This window comes from Papilio machaon, chromosome 3, assembly GCF_912999745.1.
Source record: "Papilio machaon chromosome 3, ilPapMach1.1, whole genome shotgun sequence".
In the NCBI taxonomy this organism is placed as follows: domain Eukaryota; kingdom Metazoa; phylum Arthropoda; class Insecta; order Lepidoptera; family Papilionidae; genus Papilio; species Papilio machaon.
Window position 1 is genome coordinate 4,604,798 of NC_059988.1, and position 20,963 is coordinate 4,625,760.

The following is a 20,963-nucleotide window of genomic DNA, read 5'->3' on the forward strand; positions in this document are numbered from 1 at the left end:
TTTATTTGTAAGAATAGATTGTAGTAAAACTAAAAGATATGATTTTTACAAACCACAAGTGTTAAGTTATTTTTAATAGTAACTACAAAATATGTTGGTTAATTATTCGAATATTATAATTTATAAAAATAATCTCGAATGTTCTATTATATCTGAATTTATAAACAAACCTTGTCTCTCGTTACGAGATGGAATCTGGTCCAATATCTTGTAGAATTGTGTGCGTTTTTAGTTCCGCGGTGCTAAAGCTTTTCGCCGTACTTAATAAGAGGTATTATAAATAACTTATATGCAATTTTCAGTGATTTTAGAAAAAAAATTGAAACCAATGATTTTTTCATATAAAAAATTACTTATTTTAACTTATGTACTTATTATTTTGAATTTGTAAACAACTGATGATTTAATACAAAATTACTTAATTATTTAATTGTATGTACTTAGGATATTTCGTATATCGAAATTTATCGAATTCTTTTTTCTCATTAATTGTGTATAATTATTTTGTGTGATGTGTTTAGTGAGACGTTTGTATTACATAATTGTGGTAACTAAGAATCTGTTATTTGTTGATTATTGCAACATAAATACATTTTTATATTTACAATTTATGTAGTTTTATTTGCTTCAAACAAAGGACTCGGAATCGAGTGGAATATTTAAAAAAGTTATTATAACTTAAAGAGCTATGAAATCAGACCAAGTTTGTCTTTAAAGAAATAAAATAACAAAATAAATTGAATTCGTTTATTTTCTTTTCTTGTGAATCCATCCACAATACAACTTAGCATCCTAACATTTTTATAGAAAACTTTCTTCGGAATGTGACGAGTATAATATAATAATACTAAAAAATTATTTTAAAAACATTTAACCCATTCTTTTATCATGTAAGATACGAAGTCGGAGCACTTCGCCGCGGAAACATGTTTTATTTACAACAATCTTAATTAATTATGTTTCAGTATCAAATAGGTAGAAGAATAAGTTTCATTTACATATTACAAAGCCTATCGAAATTCTTTACACATGTTACGGCCGAACTCAATAACCCGAACCCTAAAAGTAAATAAAATAATGTTCAGATCAATATTACCCTCGATCGAAGGAATAAAAAAAATCGTTCTTTAAACGATAAATTGAATTTTTGGATCGTTATTGTGATCTATAGAGCGGTTAAGTTTAAAGTAATTTGATTGAAAATAGATAAATAAAAAATTCATCGAGATAGATTATTGGGTTCGGACGTTAGAGTACAATTAATACAGATACACTTTAAAAACTTTCAAATTTAAAAATCACTTCAATTTCACGTAACTGACTATATATTAAACGCCGTCTTACATTTTACCATCTCTCATATCACAGTCCTGAAACCATCGCTAGTTACATTTCCACTCAGTCAGCGCACATTTCACAAATAAAGGAAGAAACTTACATCTTAAATAGAGGTTTTTAACACCCTGGTCGATATAAAATATAGTCATTGGACAGACATTTCAAATAATCTTAACTAAAATTAAGTCAACTTACAACAAACTTTGCGCCATCAGCATGAAATAAATTATCTCAAGTCAGCTTTTTATATCGAAAAGTATACAGATAAATAAAATAAATAGGACAGACAACCGAAAAATACTTTTTTAAACTTAGAGATTAATTGTCATGACATTATTTTCCTTTGGCACCAGAAAGAGATGTGAATGAAGAATCGCCGAAAGAAGAATGATGCTGAAAACGAAGAAAACTGTATACAGAATTCGAAGTTCTACAAATTCTAAACGTTTCTATCGGATGTGATACAATGTTCATGTAATGTAATACAAAACTAATATCTATTCACAGTCTTCGTACTGGAGGTTCTGTAGAGCACTGCGCCCGCACACACTACGCACTTCACCACTTGATTACGTCATATAGTTCAGTTCACATGTTGAGCTGCTCGCAGCGCACTCGGGCCTTGGCTCAGTGTAGAACGTCCCACTGGTCTAGCACTAGTTCAGTTTAGTTCATTCACAATTAACTGGGTGTAATATCGCCTGGCGCACTCACACCAGCGCTGTCAGACTTCCCGAGCGGGAGTTCTTACTCTCTTCTGTCTCTGTGTTCGATTTTTCCTGTAATATTTAAATTATTACTATTTTCTTACTAATATTATAAATGCGAATGTATTGATGGATGGATGGAATTGAAATTTGTCATATGTTGAACATAGTACGGAAGAACACATAGGTACTAATAAAGTTTTTTTTTTCAAATTCCGTGTGGAGGGAATCGCGGGCGAAAGCTAGTATTTTATAAACAGAATTAAATTGTGATAGTTTTTATGACACGTGACTTTGTTGTTTATTATTTAATTAAAGGAGATGTACCGTGATGTCGGCGTGTTGTTGTGTCGCGGGCTGCGAGTGTTGTGTTGTGGCGGGCGGCGGCAGAGGCAGGGCGAGGCGCAGCGCGGTCCAGAACGCGCGCTCGTGCACGTGACGCCACGCCACCAGCCGCGTGCGCCGCAGCGCCCCCACCAGCCACTCCCCGCCCTCCTTCGCCTCGCGCTTCAGCTTCGGCAGGTCCTGGAACAGACATTGTAAACATTATAGTGTTACATCTGGCAACACGGGAAACTCATAAAAGATAGATGGTCCAAGCAAGCAGACCTGCAGCAGTACGACGACGGGCGGTAGCGGTAGCGCGCGCAGCTGTCGCAGCGCGGTCAGCAGCTGCTGCGGCGAGTACTGCGCCGGTGATAGCACCGCCACCAGAGACCGGCAGCGCGCCGCCTCGCCCACGATCTCGTTGTACCCTGCACATGAACACGTCACATTAGAGCATGTGTTGATTGAAGAGCGCTAGGCACAGACGCAGGTGTGGGCGTGGGCGTGGGTACTGACAGTTGTCGGGCTGCGTGGCGAGCGGCAGCGCGTGCACGCGGTACTTGTACTTGAGCGCGAGCGTGGGCAACAGCGCGCCGCGCACCAGCTCGCCGTCCACCGCCGTCCAGCACACCAGCACGTCGAACTCCTTCTCCAGCACTGCAACAAACGTGTACATTTAAGGACATGTACGTGTACGTGTTGTACGTATCTGCATACATAAGTGTATGTAGTGTGTACCTCTGGCCCTGTGCGCGGCGGTGGCGGCGCGGGCGCGCGCTTGTCTTGCGGCGAGCAGCAGACGCGGCGTGCAGCGGCGATGCAGCGCGGCGACGGACAGCAACAGCAGCGCGCCCGCAGCGCCGCCCAGCGCCAGCGCGCGCCACGGCACTGCGCCCCCGCCACGGCACCACGCCGCCTCCCCACCTGACCACACTGTAACACATTCTACCACTTAAACAACCACCTTCGATACAATGGAGAAGAGGTTGAATTGAAAGTATACAGCGGTTGTCACATCACGCTTTGCTTATTTGGCTCATTATTTTAACAATATTGAGGTGAAAGATCTTCGATAGTCTTCCTTTATGAAGCAAAAAAAAAGCAGAAAGACAGCTTGAAGCGGCTGAAGTCTTTGTAATAACAAGAGGTAAATTATTATTATTTTGTCCTTACGTTTATAGTGCAGTGTGACGTAGCTGCGCGAGACGAAGTCGTTAGCCTGCACGAGGCACACGTAGGTGCCGTAGTCCTGCGCCGACACGCGCTCCACCAACAGGTACGCACCAATTATGTCCTCCACGTCGTCACTGCAACACGCACACACACTAGCTTTATTAAAGTTCATGATTTCATATACTATTCTTGTTTAAGCTGAAATGGAACCGAGCTGTGCTTAAAGAAACTTCTATAACTTACAAAGGACCCATAAATATGTTCATAAAGTTGTGGTATGACAGCTAACGTATTAAATTATATAAAGATGGATGAAAGCGAATAAATATACCAAGACACTGGTCTTTAGAATGTTCTATTGTCTGTCCAATGGTAGATTATTTACTGTTTGTATTGTTAGAATGTCGTAGTAGAGTAGAGCTTACCGAACAGTTTTGTGCTGTTGCTGAGTTGGCAGCAGGTCGCCCTCTGTACCGTTGGGCCACACTTTCCACCAGCGTAGATCACTGCGAGCGTCCGCCAAATACGACCGACCTGAGATACAAATACACAAAATGTCTAAAATGTTACCCATACATGTTGCATGTTACGGGTCCATCGTGTTCCAACATCCATCGAGAAATAGATAAGCACTTGTTTCATCTCCACTGATTTATGCAACTTTGTCGGTAATGTTGTCATACTGCTAAGTCGTTAAAACTAGATTAATAAATCTTTTTTTCACTTTTTTTTGTTTATTTATGTTTTATTTAGCGGTTACATAAATTTCAAAATTCTAGTTAAGGGGTAAAGTTAAAGGAAAACGTATACCACGTTTTCCTTCTAATACTAAGAACTATATTAGTCAACATAAAATGATGAAAAAATGGTGACAAATTCACCAATCAAGGATATACAATTATTTTATTCATACTACGTATTAAAATGTTCAAAATGTGACAAAGTGATAATTTTAGTCAAAAACTGGACAAATATATTATTATTATCAAGATATAGTTTTGTTATATTGCTACTTATATCACAAAACATAAGAAAACTATAAACTTCCGTATGAAAAAATTATATTCCATTAAGGCAAGAGCATGTGAGATGAGTCATGTATAAATAATTTTATCTGACAATAATTTTATTGCAGCGAGCGCATAAAAATTGTCCGTGCCACTAAGCGCACGCGATGTAACATTTAAGAGGAAAGTCTCGTTGACAAAACTTTCATTCCGCGAACGCATACGGAATTGGGTCAGCTGTTTGCGTTATCAGTACTTTTATACGTAATGTTGACTGCCATGATGTTCACAAAACTTACCGACGAGTGCCTCGCAGTAAAGCCGCACCTCGCTACCTTCCTCCACCCACTGGTCCTTGGAGATGTACATCGTCCGCGGAGCATCTGTCGGCTTTTCTGCGAAACGAAACGTTGCGTGTGACCATCGCTTTTGTTATAATTCCCCGAACGAAACCCGATTGCGACGGTGTATCAGGCAAATAAAGCCCGTTCTGTCAGCGTATTGTGGTTATGAACGGGAAACAACAAATTGGTAGGCTATTAAATTGTACATTAAATATTGTTACGTCAACATATCTGGATTAAGTTCTGATAATACTGAAAATTTGTTATCATTTTAGGAAATTTATAGTAAACATGCATAATTTTGTCTACAAAGTTCTCGAAATACACATTTATAAATAGGTAAATCAATTTATTTGCAAACGTTTTATGTGTTTATTCACATATAAAATAGGTAGATGTTAACATTAAATTTTATTTAGTGTAATCTTTAGGACTTTATTAGGGCCTGTTTGTGATGTGCTGGCACACAGATGGCGTTTGTAGTATTGATTGATAATAGATTTTCGTATCACGATCGATAAGTCGTGTTCTCGGAAGCGTCGTGCCTTACGATCAGTCACACGGCTGCGCGGCGGCGCGGCGCTGCGGCGGACGTGCTATCTACACATTACTGCACTCGGTTAGCTAATGTGGCATAACTCTTACGTGGAATTCGATCCTCGTGCCAATATTATATTGAACAGGATTTAGAAATTTTCCTTGACTTCATAACTTTTCTCATAAATATTACAAACAATTTGACTATTACTAGTTATATGCTATATAGTTATTACTATGGACAATATATAGCCAATAGATCATTATATACAAATAGGAAACAAATGTATCCGTCTCTTTACCGTTTTATTTATTGATGATGATGTATTTTATAAAATGTAAGCTAAAATAAATGATGATGCGTAACAACTAATGTTTGAATACTATAAATTACAAACGTTAAGCTTTTTAAGTTAAGCATAAGATTAAAACTCGTAGAATAAATTAGGCAACGACTAACAAACACTTTTTGTTTTTATATTATTGATCAAATCATAAATGAAAGGTTATCAAAAGAGTTGCTGAAGCGTTGAGGCCGAGCGCTCCGTCACTGCAATTGTATTTTTAATATCAACCACTTGTATTATATTTCCATCTGTAAGCTGTCCAATGATACAATCGCTTCGTTTGATACATTCATAAATAAACTGTATGAAAATATAATTTTGTCCACCATCGCATTAAAACGTTTAGCGCCACTAGAATAAATACATGAAAGAAAACTAGCAGGGTAAGTCAATTGTACTGAACTTGTGTAAGTTCTATTCGTACAATAATAACTTCAAACGAGTGCTAAGGACGCAGCTTAAGACGCAGAGTTACATCCAGCATATGTTAAACGGTATTTTGTTCCATTATCTGTTATTGTAATGTTATTTTGTATGGAAATAAATATTTTTCTTTCTTCTGCTGCAGAAACAATACACCAAGTATTTGTCAAAGTTTCCTTGGTCTTATTATGTATTACCTAGTATGTCAAGTCGCACGGTGTGGGTCTCGCTGTGGGTCTCGTTGCTGAGGCGGCAGGTGTAGTTGCCGGAGTCGGCGCGGGCGGCGCGGCGCGTGTACAGCGTCTGGTTGGCCGCCTCGGGGTACAGGATCAGATTCGACACGCCCGCAGACCACGGGTACGCCACGCCGTCCTTGAACCTATACAATAAAACAATACGTTTATAATTTGTGTATTAAATCAAAAAGGATACTCTGAGAAAAGAGAATCGAATGACCATCTCACTCGTTAAAATACTATCAGTTGTTTAGGCTACAGGGGACAGATAGGTCACGACAGAATTGATATAACATATAACCGTGAGTTAGTCAGTCAGGTAAAAGCATATTTCTCAGTAGTGTTAACATTCTATGTTTATCATATCCTGGTTCTATTTATTTATATAATCCTCATTTAAAGTCAACTCGATATGAAATAGAAACTACATATTATCTCATCACACTTAAAATAGCAATAATTCGACGAAACGGTAAAAAGAACACATACATCACGTCATAAATGGCTTGTAACGACTGGTTGCGCACGCGCATAAGATCGAATAAGCAGGATCGGATCATCTCCGTTAATATGTTCTACGTAATGTGATTTTGTGATACAATTAAAATTTACAGCGGGATAGTAGTGACGGTGGCGGCGGCGGTGTAGGCAAGTACAACAATTCGCAGTAGCGGCTAATGGAGCACCGTTCCGGTGCAGCTGCGGGGGAAACGCCACTTCGGCGAAACGTGTTGCATCAAACGATCGACAATGAGGAAATCTCCTCGCGTCAGACATGGGAACCTCTCTGTCTCTAAAGGGTGTCCAACGAGAAATAACTTTGATTAAAATATAATAAAGATGAAGAAAAATATATGTTACACAATCCTTACAACAAATGAAATATAAGTTACCATCGTATCAAGAATATAAGAGTTTAAAGTGAAAAAAAAAAGTGATTGTGTTGTATAAGCAAACTCCATGGGTAATGTTTACTGGCGGATTGCGAAGCAGGCAGGTCGCTGAGCGGTGCCAGCTGCTCACCGTTCGGCGAATCAGCGCGCAAACAAACGGTTTGCGAGTCGCGGGGCCGTGCGTTTACCGCGAACACTAAAATTTCGCGGTGGCCGTCTTGAATCGTTTGAAAGTAAAACAAACATTCGGGCGATGCGATCGCAAGGCCGCGCCGGGATCGGTTCCCCGAAACGCTCGACACTCCCCCCACTGCCGGCGCCGGCCTGCCCAAATTCACGCAATTATCTTACTCTCTCCTATACATATGTGATTATCTATTTACGTACTGGAGGCAATGTGCAAACTGTTCAATTATCGTACTACCTATCCATAGACAAGAAAGACCTTGACGAGTTACAGATTTTTTTGCAAAGTACAGAGAAAAAATATGAAAAAGAAAGAAAACTAAACATTCGGGAACCCAATCATTGGACGTAATGATCAGGCGAAGCCGTGAAGCATAAAATATATTTACATCACATCTACTTCAGAATCGTGGGAGTGCCTTGGTCGAGCCAGCCCATTGATACTTCGGTTATATTGCTTTCAGATCGATCTAATCTTCCAATTTCCAAATAACAATTACCCCCCCTCTATTACGCTTCCCATACATAACACATTCGCGAATACCTATGTTGTTACTTGCCACAGATTCTGCGAAACAATTATTAAAAGTAGCGGCGCATGTTTACAACTATAGATGTCCCTGGGAGATCGGGGTTAATATATTTAACGTTTTCTAAAGAATTGACTCATACCATATGTACACTGCTCAGATAATTAACTGGGCTAATGATTTTATAATGCGCGAATAGATAGTTGTACATACACACTCATACATACGCATCTCCATAGAAACTTAGTATTTGCTTGATTCTTTGTCAGATTTCGTAAATCCATAATGTAAAAGGAATCAAAATTACATCTTTACATCGGATGTCAACAAATCTCATACTAGCTTTAATCCATATCAAAAATACGGGTTTCTTTGCCTCAAAAGTGGAATTTTGAATTTTTTTGTAAATGATAATAGTATCAGTAAGAGACATTAGTATGTTGGGTAAAGCGCTGCGGCATCGTGTTCCGTGTTATAATTAATATTGTGTGTAGCAACACGAGCGGAGCAACATTCTGCGTGCCGCGCGCCTATGTAAAAGTTGTTTATTTTCTTACGGCAGGAGGATTCAAAGAAAGCTTTTCGAAACGGGTTCCGATGCACGCACGCGGTTTTGCCGGCGGAAATCCATAACTAAGCGAACAAGTAAAGGGAAAAGCAAATAAAAAGTTCGCCGTCGAGTGCGGTGCACTTTGTGGGCCCGCCGCATGTGAGTTGCTCTCCCCTCGCAACCTCCGCACCCACCGCGCCCTCTGGCGACTGACGACACATGCCGCTGTTGTTACATATATGACGATATATTAAATATGATAAATTAACCATTTTCATTACGTAACTAATCAATTCATACTAATACTTAGAAATTTTCTACACAACCCTAAATTCCGATAACATAATAATTTACTTTATTAATTCTGAATTTGAGCGCAACATGTTCTGCATTTCTATGAACTCAATTGCCATAATACAAAATACTACAAAATCATAAATATCGTTATGTTTATTTTCTTTATACGTGTTTCTATTGCATTATATTCGTTATTTATTTGACAGAACCAGTGTTCATAATGTTTGTACTTAATATTATGTGGGATTTCTTTCTAAAAAAATTGCACTCCAATTTTACTTTTTCTGCCAAACCTTTTAGATCATATTCGATAATTTTAAATCATTTAACAATTTTTTATAATGCCCTCCCAAAGTTCGCGGAATGCAGCTGTCGAATAACTTATGCAACTGCATGTCTCGACTTGTCGTGGCACTTTTAAAGCTGCAAATGATTGAATTCGTATAATAAGATAATAATTCGGTATAGTATATATTATTTACAAAGAGAAACCTTATAGATAACCAAGAGAAATGTTATCCGCTCGCCTAAATCATTGAGGTATAACAGCTATGTGAACAAAGGCTTTGACGTTGAAGCTGCGAAATAAATCCGGGTAGATAACAAAGGCTGCTTTCCTTTGTGCTATTATAACCACAAAGTTGTACGGGGAAGAATGGGCGTTAATTTTTAATGAGGAATAACAGTGTAGCGTGAAGAGTGAGGATTCCAAATAAAAGAGCTCGAGATGAGGTCACCGCTGCCCCTCCTGTCAGAGTCTGCGAATATTATAACCACAAAGTTGTACGGGGAAGAATGGAGGTTAATTTTTAATGACGAATAACAGTGTAGCGTGAAGAGTGAGGATTCCAAATAAAAGAGCTCGAGATGAGGTCACCGCTGCCCCTCCTGTCAGAGTCTGCGAATATTATAACCACAAAGTTGTACGGGGAAGAATGGAGGTTAATTTTTAATGACGAATAACAGTGTAGCGTGAAGAGTGAGGATTCCAAATAAAAGAGCTCGAGATGAGGTCACCGCTGCCCCTCCTGTCAGAGTCTGCGATTATTTCCGAAACTCGAACCGGTCTTTGACCCGCGTGTCGGGTTGCATCGTTGCATCGCCCGACCTGTAACAAATCATTCGCGTATCTTTCCAACATCATGTATAGTTTTCTCTTCACATTATAAACTGCATTGTAAGAATCTTGTACTCTGGCTTAACGAATATTTTAAACCAATATTAAAATTAAAGTTTAAGCTTTTTCCCTAGAAAGTAGTGTACCTAATTCAAACGTTTAGCTACTATAACGTCTATTTTATCCTATAACTTGAAATAATTTCTTTTAATCATATTTCCTTTCATGTCGAATAATTCTGACCTTTTAACCAAGCGCAAGCCGATCAGATTGTAGTTATGATAAAATATTAAAACAAACTATTGAATAAATCATTAAGTTTACTTATACGAATATTATATATCAAAAGCAAGAGCTTTATATCTATTGAATTGCGTGCATATATAAATTAGGTTTTTAGAGCTGTCTAATTTCTCATGCGATTCGCATCCAAAATATCGTTCTCATAAAGTGCAAAAAACATTCGTGTAACGTTTCTTATAGATAATTATGCGATAATGATATCTCATAACCTAATACGACATCCAAAAAAAAGGAGTGTTGTTTAAAATTAAAATACGTTTCCTCGCTCGCCGCTACTTGGAACTGAGGAGTTGTAAAAAAGTTTTAATTACGCTCCACAATCTGCAATGATAATGTACCATAAACAATGCCGGAGTCCGCAACATGGCTCATGTCCGGGTTTTTGTCCAGCGAGTCAATCACCCGGCTAACGAAATAGGTAAAAAAATATACTTACCAAAGTATTGTGTCGTCAAGTTTATCCACGTGACAGCGCTAAATTACGTCAATACCCTATTGTTGGTTCCGGGTGTTGACAATCAACCGGACAGCGATATTGGAAAGGGATCAATAGTCAAGGCTCAAGTTTTCTACGTCAGCAAAAAAAAAACCAAAATCTCATTAAGTTAAACAAGTTATCTACTTCTTAAAACACCTCAATACTGATGAGAGCACTGTGAATATTTTGGGCCCCGGATTTAAGAACTTTATGTGAATCAAATTTAGATTAAAACGCTAATTATTATTACATTTTAATATATAGAATAATGGTTTAGAAGAAAGGAATGAATGGGTGGAAATTAGCTCGTTAATTTAGACCAGAGTCTATGGTTTCTCAAAAATACATCGGCGTTTTCTTTTTAATCTTATAGGATAAAGTGTTTTCATTATTTTTAGCCGACTTCAAAAAGAAGGAGGTTATCAATTCGACTGTATTTTTTTTTTTTTTTATGTGTGTTACCGCGAAACTCCGCCCCTGGTGGTCCGATTTTGATGAAAAATATTTTAATCGAAAGGAAGTGCTTGCAGGTGGGTCCCATTTTTTTGTTTTTTTTTTTAAATAACTAGAAGACTAGTAGATTTTGAATATAGCTTCAAAATTTGTTGCGAAAATTAGGGACATTTTTGCTTTCAGCGCTTACGTAGGCTAAACTATAAGACCTACATAAAAATGATGTATGGCGAATTGTAGCTCTTTAAATGTGCTAAATTAAAGTCCGCGATAGCATATATCTATCTTTTATAGTTTTCTCACAATAACCATTTTTTTCTTCAGAAACATTAATTAAATTCATGCCCTATTTCCGACGCTATTATTCGAGTTCAGTATTAACCCTTATGTAAATAAACATGTTCATTATCAAGAGAATTTAATGTAGATTATATTTGCAATTGAAACTATATCATTCTGTCTAATAGTTTAGGAGATATCGTAAGAATAAAATTACGCGGAAACGAAAAATGCTACACGAAAAGCACAATTTTTCTTTCTGGGCTTACGTAGGTCAAACTATATGACTTACATAAAAATGATGTATGGAGTAACTATAGATCCTTAAATTTGCTAAATTAAAGTCTTCGGTGGCATATATCTATCATCTATGGATGTCTCACAAAAACTATGTTATTGTGAACAAACTTCGATTAAAATGCACACGAAAAACAGCGTCGTAAGCTTACGGCGCTATTATATTATATTCGATATGAATCCTTATCCAAATTAATATGTTTGATGGCTAGAGTATTAAATGCAGATTACATTAGCCTTTAAACTATGTAATTCTGATCAATAGTTTGGGAGATATTAAATAATTTAAAACTACGCGCATTCGAAAAATGCTAGTGCGGCGCGCGGCTGGACAAAATTAAAGGCACGCTACGATGTATTAGTTCGGTAATTTTCAATTTGTATACCGATTTTGATAATTATTTCATTGTTTAAAGGATAAGTGGTTATCTGCTGCATTCTAAATTAGTTTTTGAATTGAAGTACACACATATCAAATAGGAAAGTCCTTTTCTTTATTTGTCTTATTTATGTCTTTATATGTATTAAGGAAATTTGTAAGTGAACTTCAAATTCACTAAAAATTGTGAAATAAAACAAAAATTTTAAGAAAAAAAAATAGCCGACTTCAAAAAAAAACAATCTCAAACAAAATGCACTCAAAAGTAACCTAAAAAAACCAATTTCAAACAAAATGCACTCAAAAGTAACATAAAAAAACAATTTCAAACAAAATGCACTCAAAAGTAACCTAAAAAAACCAATTTCAAACAAAATGCACTCAAAAGTAACATAAAAAAAATTTCAAACAAAATGCACTAAAAAGAAACAAAATAATGTCATGAAAACTCTCTAAACTCTAGTAGTTAGTAGTAGGGGCTCAGTTTTCCGCAACTCCACGTCAAGCGCGTATTTTGCGTGTCTCTAAACTCTAAAGAAAGTTCTCTTCTTTCTTGTAACCTGTCTATATTGTATAATTATTGTTATTTTGGAGTCGGTTTCGGCCTAAGTAAGGACATAAACGTAAGTATGTCTAATACATCTCAAATATAAAATGTCACCTATTTACTTCGGCCGACACCGACTGCGAAATAACAATAATTATACAATATAGACAGGTTACAAGAAAGAAGAGAACTTTCTTTAGAGTTTAGAGACACGCAAAATACGCGCTTGACGTGGAGTTGCGGAAAACTGAGCCCCTACTACTAACTACTAGAGTTTAGAGAGTTTTCATGACATTATTTTGTTTCTTTTTAGTGCATTTTGTTTGAAATTTTTTTTATGTTACTTTTGAGTGCATTTTGTTTGAAATTGGTTTTTTTAGGTTACTTTTGAGTGCATTTTGTTTGAAATTGTTTTTTTATGTTACTTTTGAGTGCATTTTGTTTGAAATTGGTTTTTTTAGGTTACTTTTGAGTGCATTTTGTTTGAGATTGTTTTTTTTTGAAGTCGGCTATTTTTTTTGTTAATACAAGAATCGTTTATCTGTTAAGCGATTTGCCGCGTGGAGGCTGACTATATGATGGATTTAGTATATGAGATTTACTTTTTATGCATATACTAGCTGTCGCCCGCGAATTCGTGCGCACTGAATTACGAGTGTATAAAAAAACGTAATAAGTAGCCTATGTGTTCTTCCAGACTAAGGTCTTATTAAGGTTTTATATCTATGCCAAATTTCATCCAGATCCGTTGAGGCGTTCTGGAGATACCTTTAAATAAACACGCATCCATGCATCCATCCATCCACCTTAACATTCGCATTTATAATATTAATAAGATTGTACAATATTTGAGCGTACAAAGGAAATGTTGCTAATGAGAGACGCACGCCGCGCCGGCTGGTTCTTCGAAAAAGTAATTAGGGCTGTGGCGAAATTGACAACGGCCGAAGAAACCGGGCTCGGTGGCAACTCGGTGGCTCGGGCCCTCCTGCTGCAGCATGCTGATCGTTTCGTCGAAGCGGGCTCAATTACGGGCCTTCCCACTAACAGTTGTCGCAGCGCGGTTGCGGTGCGGTGCGGCCGCGCGCATCGCATAGCTCGATAATCACACGTCCGTCCGTCACGCACCGATGACAGTAATAACAACGCGTACATTTGTGGGAATCGAGCGAGATCGCCGCGATAGCCGGGCTAGGGTTGCCACCTAGCTCACCGACTTCCGGTTAAATTAGAAAGCCTCAATTATATTTAATCCATGGAAAATATACCACCAAACAATACAATTCTAGGTTGTTTTTGAAAGTGACTGATCTTTCAGAACATAATAGGGCAAATAACGCTCTCGTAGAAGATCAGAAATAGTTATAATAATAAGATTTCTTATAAGAAAATAATTTTAACAAAATAAACTTTTGCACCATTCATATAATATTTGAAGATATAATTAAGTACCGTTATGTGTGGTCACCCTGAGCGGGTTGTATTGTATAATTATTGAAATAGAATGTCGCAGGTCAAAAGCTCGCATTAAAATAAAAAGTGGCTTGCAGGTAAGACTCGGTGTAATGAGCTGGTCGTACATTCGCAGACGAGCAAAAACTTCTCGCAAATGATAGTACACGAACATTCATTCTGGAAAAAAAGCTTTCAATGTCCGGCCGCTGAGTTTTTGCATATGCATTCACGTCGCGTGTACCGCTCACCGGCCGGTATTGTGACTAAAATCGAATTATACAATTACAAGTTTTTCTACGCATTAATTGAATGCGCATGAATAAACACGTGGGAATATGCAGCATTTAGTACACAGTCCGGTCTAGTTTGTGCATACCTTTATAAAGTATTTTAATGAAATATCCATTGCGATGAAATGGCGACGAGAAGTCTGGCATTTAATATGAGATTTGTGTTTTCCAATCTTGGTAATATAAAATTGTCTATAGGATTTTTATGCATTAAAATATTTCCTTAGATCATTTTTTTATAGTTAGATAAACTATACATCTAATCATGTACACATGTGGATTGCAACAATATTATGTAACGAAATGCAATTGGAAATCTCGTGAAAGATGTTTCCGCGGTAGACAACATTACGTATCCCACTTGACTTCACCTCACGAGTAGTAAGCATCATTTCTAAAAAGGATTAACACAAAACATAATTTAAAAACATTATTCTAAGTTCTCTGAAATTAATATGCCCGAAGTCCCAGGAATCGGGCTCTTCAGAATAAGGTTTCATTAATTAATGTCTGACTATTTTTGTTTTATCTTGTTACTTACGTTGTAATTACACATTATGGTAGTAGACAGAAGCCGACATTTGCAATTGAGAACAAAAAGTGTAATTATAATAGTAACTGTCGCTATACATAAAATACAATCATTACGGTGGTACAAATTGCAAAGTAATTACATTCTGTCGGTATTCGCAGCTAAAAACATCGAAACCGGCAAACGAATGAGCGCACGAAAATAATAAGACCATGTTTTTACCAGAACATCATTTTTCCATGAGCGTATACCTTTTTGTAGCTTGTTTTTCAATTTGCAACGAGTCCAATGGTTAAATTAAGAGAAGCACCGACAAGCGTAGCGTAATTGCCATGAATGTTACGCATGACATGTCTTCTGGTTACTCTATTATATCAATCTTTTCACTACTTTATATATTTTTATTGCACTGAGTTCTGAAAGGCATGTAAAGCCGAAATTCAAAAAATGCGGCCGCATTAAAACTGTAGTCGAATTCAGTAGAAATGAGAAATTATGTAGTTCATAATACACATGTAACTGCATAATAATATCTTTTATTATCTATGGATTTATTTTAACGTAACCCAGAGGGGTAAGTAGAGATCATGGACTTCCAATTGGCGCGGTATTGAGACACCTCTCTTGCTTCTTCAGTTAAGTAAAATAATTAGCCAAAATAATTAAAATGCTACCCGAAAACAGTAGTAGTATATCACGCGGACGAAGTTGCGCGCTCAGTTAGTACATAATAAAACATCATTTAAACAACACGAAGAGATATAAAACCATCATAAAATTACCGTGCAAGTTACGTGGTGATGTAAATTAGACAATTCTCTGTATTCGTATTATACAATCGTAATACAATTTCTACGTCAAGAAGAGGGCGTGTGGATTTTCCTCTATCTTACTCTTGTACAAGCTGTCTCTAAATAATGATTATGGACATGTATTGTGAAGAGAACTGAGGACGAAAGGTTATTTAAGTTATTTACTAGTACTTTATTTACATTTCATTTAATTTAACCTAAACATATTTGTATTTGCACATTATTTTATATTTATTTATTAATGCCACTTCAAATTTCGGTCAGATTTATTACAATATATCTATTGACATAATCATCTATTCTAATAAAGAAATAAATAATTAAATTCAATATAAAAGCAAACACATGCAAAGTCGGATAATTTAGCTAGTATAAAATATCATGTTAACATATTTAATCCGCCTCAGTATGTCCATAGCAATAAAGTTGTTTGTAGCTTTTTGCAACGAGTATGGTAAGTTGGTATGCAATTATGTACAGCGCAATTATGTGCCTTACAGAATGTTCACTCCGATACAACTTTTATCTGTGGCTTCACTCGCGATCTATATACATAAAAAAATAACTGTTGCATGTTTATCACTTGTTAACATTATTGTGATTTTCACATTGCAACTCAGGCTGGGTTCATAAATTTGCAAGCCCTGACAATAATGTCAGCTGTTCTATGGTTGTTGATCTCAATGTAATCACACAATGGTGTGTTGGTGTATAACAGCGATCTAGTGTTCTGCGATATTAAGTTTATTAGATACGCAACATCACAATGTATCATTGGAAATAACTTTATGAAGGACTCTCAAATTTCAACCACTAACCAACCACTAGTTATAAGTCTATAGAGATGGTATAGTAGCAAATTAAACAAATAAAGTATGTTTAGTTTAGGGATGTGCGGTAGAAACGTCAGTTATGAGAAAAAGCGGAGCCGGGCCGCGGGGCAAAAACGCGAAGTGGCAGAACAGGTGACCGGGCGAGGAGATCGGCGCGTCTGATTCCTCGAACGCCGCCCGATACATTCCCGTTCTTTTACAAGCAACTAACACACACTAAGCTTTATCATTTCGCTTAGGGATGGGTCACGAACACAACGATGGACGCAATACGGTTTGATAACTGTACATGACTTACATAAAATTATTTGGTATGAATCAGCACGAAACATTATAGAAAAATATAGATCCTAAGAATTTAACTAAGTCAAATATGAACATTGATCTTTACGAATCCTTAGCATATTATGACTTTCAAACTATTACTCTTAAATTCGTTGCAAGACTACAGAATTCCAGTGGCGAAAGAGATTCTTCTCTTTGTTTTAGTAGCGGTAAAACTTCGTCAATGATTACGTCATATTGTGGTCTTTCTTTGACTAGAGGTGCACATTCTGCTAAGACTGCCACAAGAGATAACCTGGTTATAAGTTATAGTATCAAATAAAATCTGAATCAATCGATGATTTAAATTTGTCAATCAGGTCACGAAAGCTTCATGATTCAGCAACCTTGAGTATTTCTCAAGTATATAAAAATTTAATGATTGAATAATTATTGCATGCAACTTCCTCGCTCCAAATTATGAAGTATATTTAGGAAGTGATTCAAATGCTTGTTCGGGCGGATGCGTCACGCGGCCGTCGTGGATCGTAACATTTGCAACGCTCCCATATCTTCCTGGAACATCAGTGATCTAAACTCATTTTCGAGAGAGCGCTATTATTATGGCCGATAAAAAATGCTTTAGTCTCATACGCCGCAACAATATTGTCGGGACGTGGTCTTACTGTAGAAAACAAGCGTTTTTTCGTAACGAACAAGGATCGTTGCCGTTTCTTTGAACCTAGCTACAAAAGGAAGTGCAGATAAACCAGTTTCATACATTGTTAAAGGAATGGATTTAATCAAAGTCCAACTTCATGTCGCAACGATGCTGGAAATTCGAAAAAACATTTATACCGACCCTTGAGATAATAATGTTGGGTACATAGCTGAAATACAAAAGATTTAAGCGTTTTATTTATGAGAAGATAAAAGCTAATGAATAATCTTAATAAATGAATAAGTAATAAAAACAATTACTAGAAAAAACTAGAATACTCGTATGTTATCTTATTTTTATTTAATTTTAAACGAAATATGTATAACATAACGTGCGATACTCCTCGACATCTTCAACAGTCAAGAGTAATATCACGCACGCTTTGCTAGTGATTTCCGAGAAGAAAGTTGATATACCAGATTATAAACTCTAATTTTACCATAAATTTTTTTTTTAGAATAAACTCGAAAAATACAAAAAAAATGATTTAGAGATGTAAAAAAAGTGATATTTGAACTCGATTTTCATTATCCTACGTCTACTGTATGTGTTTCATGTTTAATACACTGTGGACTGTTACAAAGGAAACTTACATACACACAAAGATAAAAACAAACATACATACGAGACAAAAACATTAACCTTCTTGTTAATCGGGTACTAAGTATAACCCTAGACCTCTATTGAAATTTGTATCTTTTTCTCGAAGGTCTCTTTTGAAAGAAATATCTATATCCGTGATTATCAAAGTTGAGGGATTATTGTAAGGGAAGAAGGCAGCATTGCTACGCTTACCCGGGGTGAGGTCATAGTCAGCTTGGTGACAAATTTTATCTTGAGCATTTCTTACTAATAAGTTTAAGATTTAACAAAGAATTTTTAAAGTGAAAGATGATTCACCAACTATTTTTATACAAATCAAATACAAAAACGTAAAACAGAAAAAATTATAACACATTGTGATTTTCTTTCGTAAAACTGGAACTGTAACTGGTAGTTGTAAGAATATCGAGTGGTGGTACACAGTACAGAATAACGCGGAGAAAAACCATGAAGAGGAAGAGGACAGTTTGCGTTCTCGATGTTGGAGTCCAGGGAATGTATTCCAGAGGTACGTAACGACGCGTCCCGGAACTGGCAGGTGGCTGGGCTGCGTATGGGCAAGGAATGCTAGCCGCCTGGGAATACACCGCCGCTCTCCTCCACACATCTCGACACGATGCTGTACACGATAACGGCTTTCTTGGTAATGCTCATTACAGCTCACTTACCATCTAAATCACTGCATTATAGTGTTACAATATAACACGAACAATTATAAAGTCATGTGTGATAGACCATTATTGAATGTAATACGTTCCTGATGCATGAAAATCGTGTATGCCAATCATCGTCGACTACATTAAAAATGATAGGAACATTAACATTAGGAGTAATCAGTAAGACGAAATTGTTAAGAAATAGAAAATAAAATTATATTGCAGACCATACCCGCGCTAACTTAGTACTTTGCTTTACAATGAAACTTGTGTACAACTACTGACGGTTTGTAAAAATAAAACAACTGTCTAGGTCTAATTCTTCTGTGATACGGATACAGTAGCACGAAGCTTTCCTATTGGTATTCGAGAGGCGTTTCCACAATCGGAAACAGGAAGCGCTCGTCGATAGACTAAGGGAATGACAAAGTACATACTCGCTGCACAGTACGTGACTTCGCTTGCACAGTAACTATGATTTTGCAATTTTTATCGCGGTAATAAAAGTTAACATTGCACAATTGTCGTCAGCGATCTATGTTATAAAATCTTCCATGAACAGAACACAAAGTTTATATTAGGAAGTCTTACAAATTCACAAAAGCATGTATGAATAGAATATGTATTATTATATTTGATGACATATTATTGTAGGTTTCGCTGAATTCACAAGTAGTTTCCATATGAATAGTGCAGGACCTATCAATTTAGTTGTTTTGTCGTAGGTACTATAAAGATGTCCAAATAAACCATTTTTGAGTTTGAATATCAGATGTTTAACATTCGGCAGTCGATCCTTGATTCTTGGCATTACGTGAAACTGCAAGTGCACAAGAATTTATTATTGTTGCGTGTCGCGAGACGAATGCTAAGGAGGTCGGCAGACGCCGCGCTGCAGTGTCCGTGCCAGGCGTGGCCGGCGACTGCCATCGCCCGATTATGCGAAATATTATTTATATATTCGATTCCTTGAATCGGCCGGAAATGCTCGTTTCATTATGCACGACGGGTACGCAAAATGATCGGGTCGGATGGCTCGGGCGCCTATACATCGATAAGATCCCGCTTCAAGCACCGAGCGGTGGTCGAGACGAACGCTCCTTGTCATAAAGGTCAAAGAAACTCGCCTCGTGCTTCCTGGAACGCACAAGCGCATTGAATCATATCCTTTACCTTTAAATGGAAATGCAGTATATGATTAGTTACTTATAAACCATTTAACCAACTCAAAGAATTTTGTTTCGCGGAGTCAATGAGACTTAAGTCTTGTGATATTTTGTATAAATTTGTGGCTTTATACTTTTATTGATACAATATCAAATTATTTTGCATAAAGATTTTTCTTTCTTCACAGGATTTTTTGACATGCAGTAAAATATTAACGACGACTGAGAATTTAATAAAACGCAAATGAGTAATAAATAAATAGATGTAAAAAAGCAAGTAATGTAAGTTATTCAGACATAATGTGCGCGGTGGGTAATGTATGTCGGCCACCGCGGCGGCGGGCGCACGGCGCGCGGCTCGCGGACGGACAGCGCATAATGACACCATCAGGGACCAGCGCGGTCGAGATGCTCGTGCGATAACGCGCGCTCGCATTCACAACACTCTTTCAATCATACAAATAATTGAAGACAACGTTATAAAGTTTATTTCAATTTAATCGTATCATGAACGGTCCTTTGATTCAATCCCATCCGACTAGAAGGACCATAATAGGTACTGGCCTACGAAAATAAAAATAAGTAGGACTCACGTTCATTGGCTTATAAAGACGGAAGACCGTGGTCCCGGGCACGGCGAAGAAAAGTAATCTTCCCACACAATTTAACGTTCAGCAGAGAGTTTTTGGATTCGACAGGCATCGTCAAATGCTTTGACATTGTACGGATTATCAATTAGGACAATTCGACGACAGAATGGTAAAAGTAGGGTTGGTGCAATGTATCCTCGCGTGTTGATTTTCAAGTGAAGCAATTTGCAGTGCTGTAGACTTTGTAAAAAATAGTAAATATGGTATTTATTATTTTCTACAAAATTGTTAAA

At 37.1% G+C, this 20,963-nt stretch overlaps 1 protein-coding gene across 1 annotated transcript in view; it reads right to left on the reverse strand.

Annotated features, from left to right (window-relative positions):
• Positions 1-748: 748 nt before the first annotated feature.
• LOC106712470 overlaps positions 749-20,963 on the reverse strand; it is a 41,390-nt gene continuing 21,175 nt past the window's right edge. The window contains exons 3-11 of the mRNA XM_045685987.1: positions 6,401-6,582; positions 4,852-4,947; positions 3,971-4,079; positions 3,546-3,679; positions 3,111-3,305; positions 2,889-3,029; positions 2,655-2,800; positions 2,373-2,570; positions 749-2,117 (exon numbers count right to left, since the gene is read on the reverse strand). Coding sequence (XP_045541943.1) covers positions 2,049-2,117; positions 2,373-2,570; positions 2,655-2,800; positions 2,889-3,029; positions 3,111-3,305; positions 3,546-3,679; positions 3,971-4,079; positions 4,852-4,947; positions 6,401-6,582 — 1,270 coding nt within the window. The 3' untranslated portion in view covers positions 749-2,048. The remainder of the gene's footprint in view (positions 2,118-2,372; positions 2,571-2,654; positions 2,801-2,888; positions 3,030-3,110; positions 3,306-3,545; positions 3,680-3,970; positions 4,080-4,851; positions 4,948-6,400; positions 6,583-20,963) is intronic.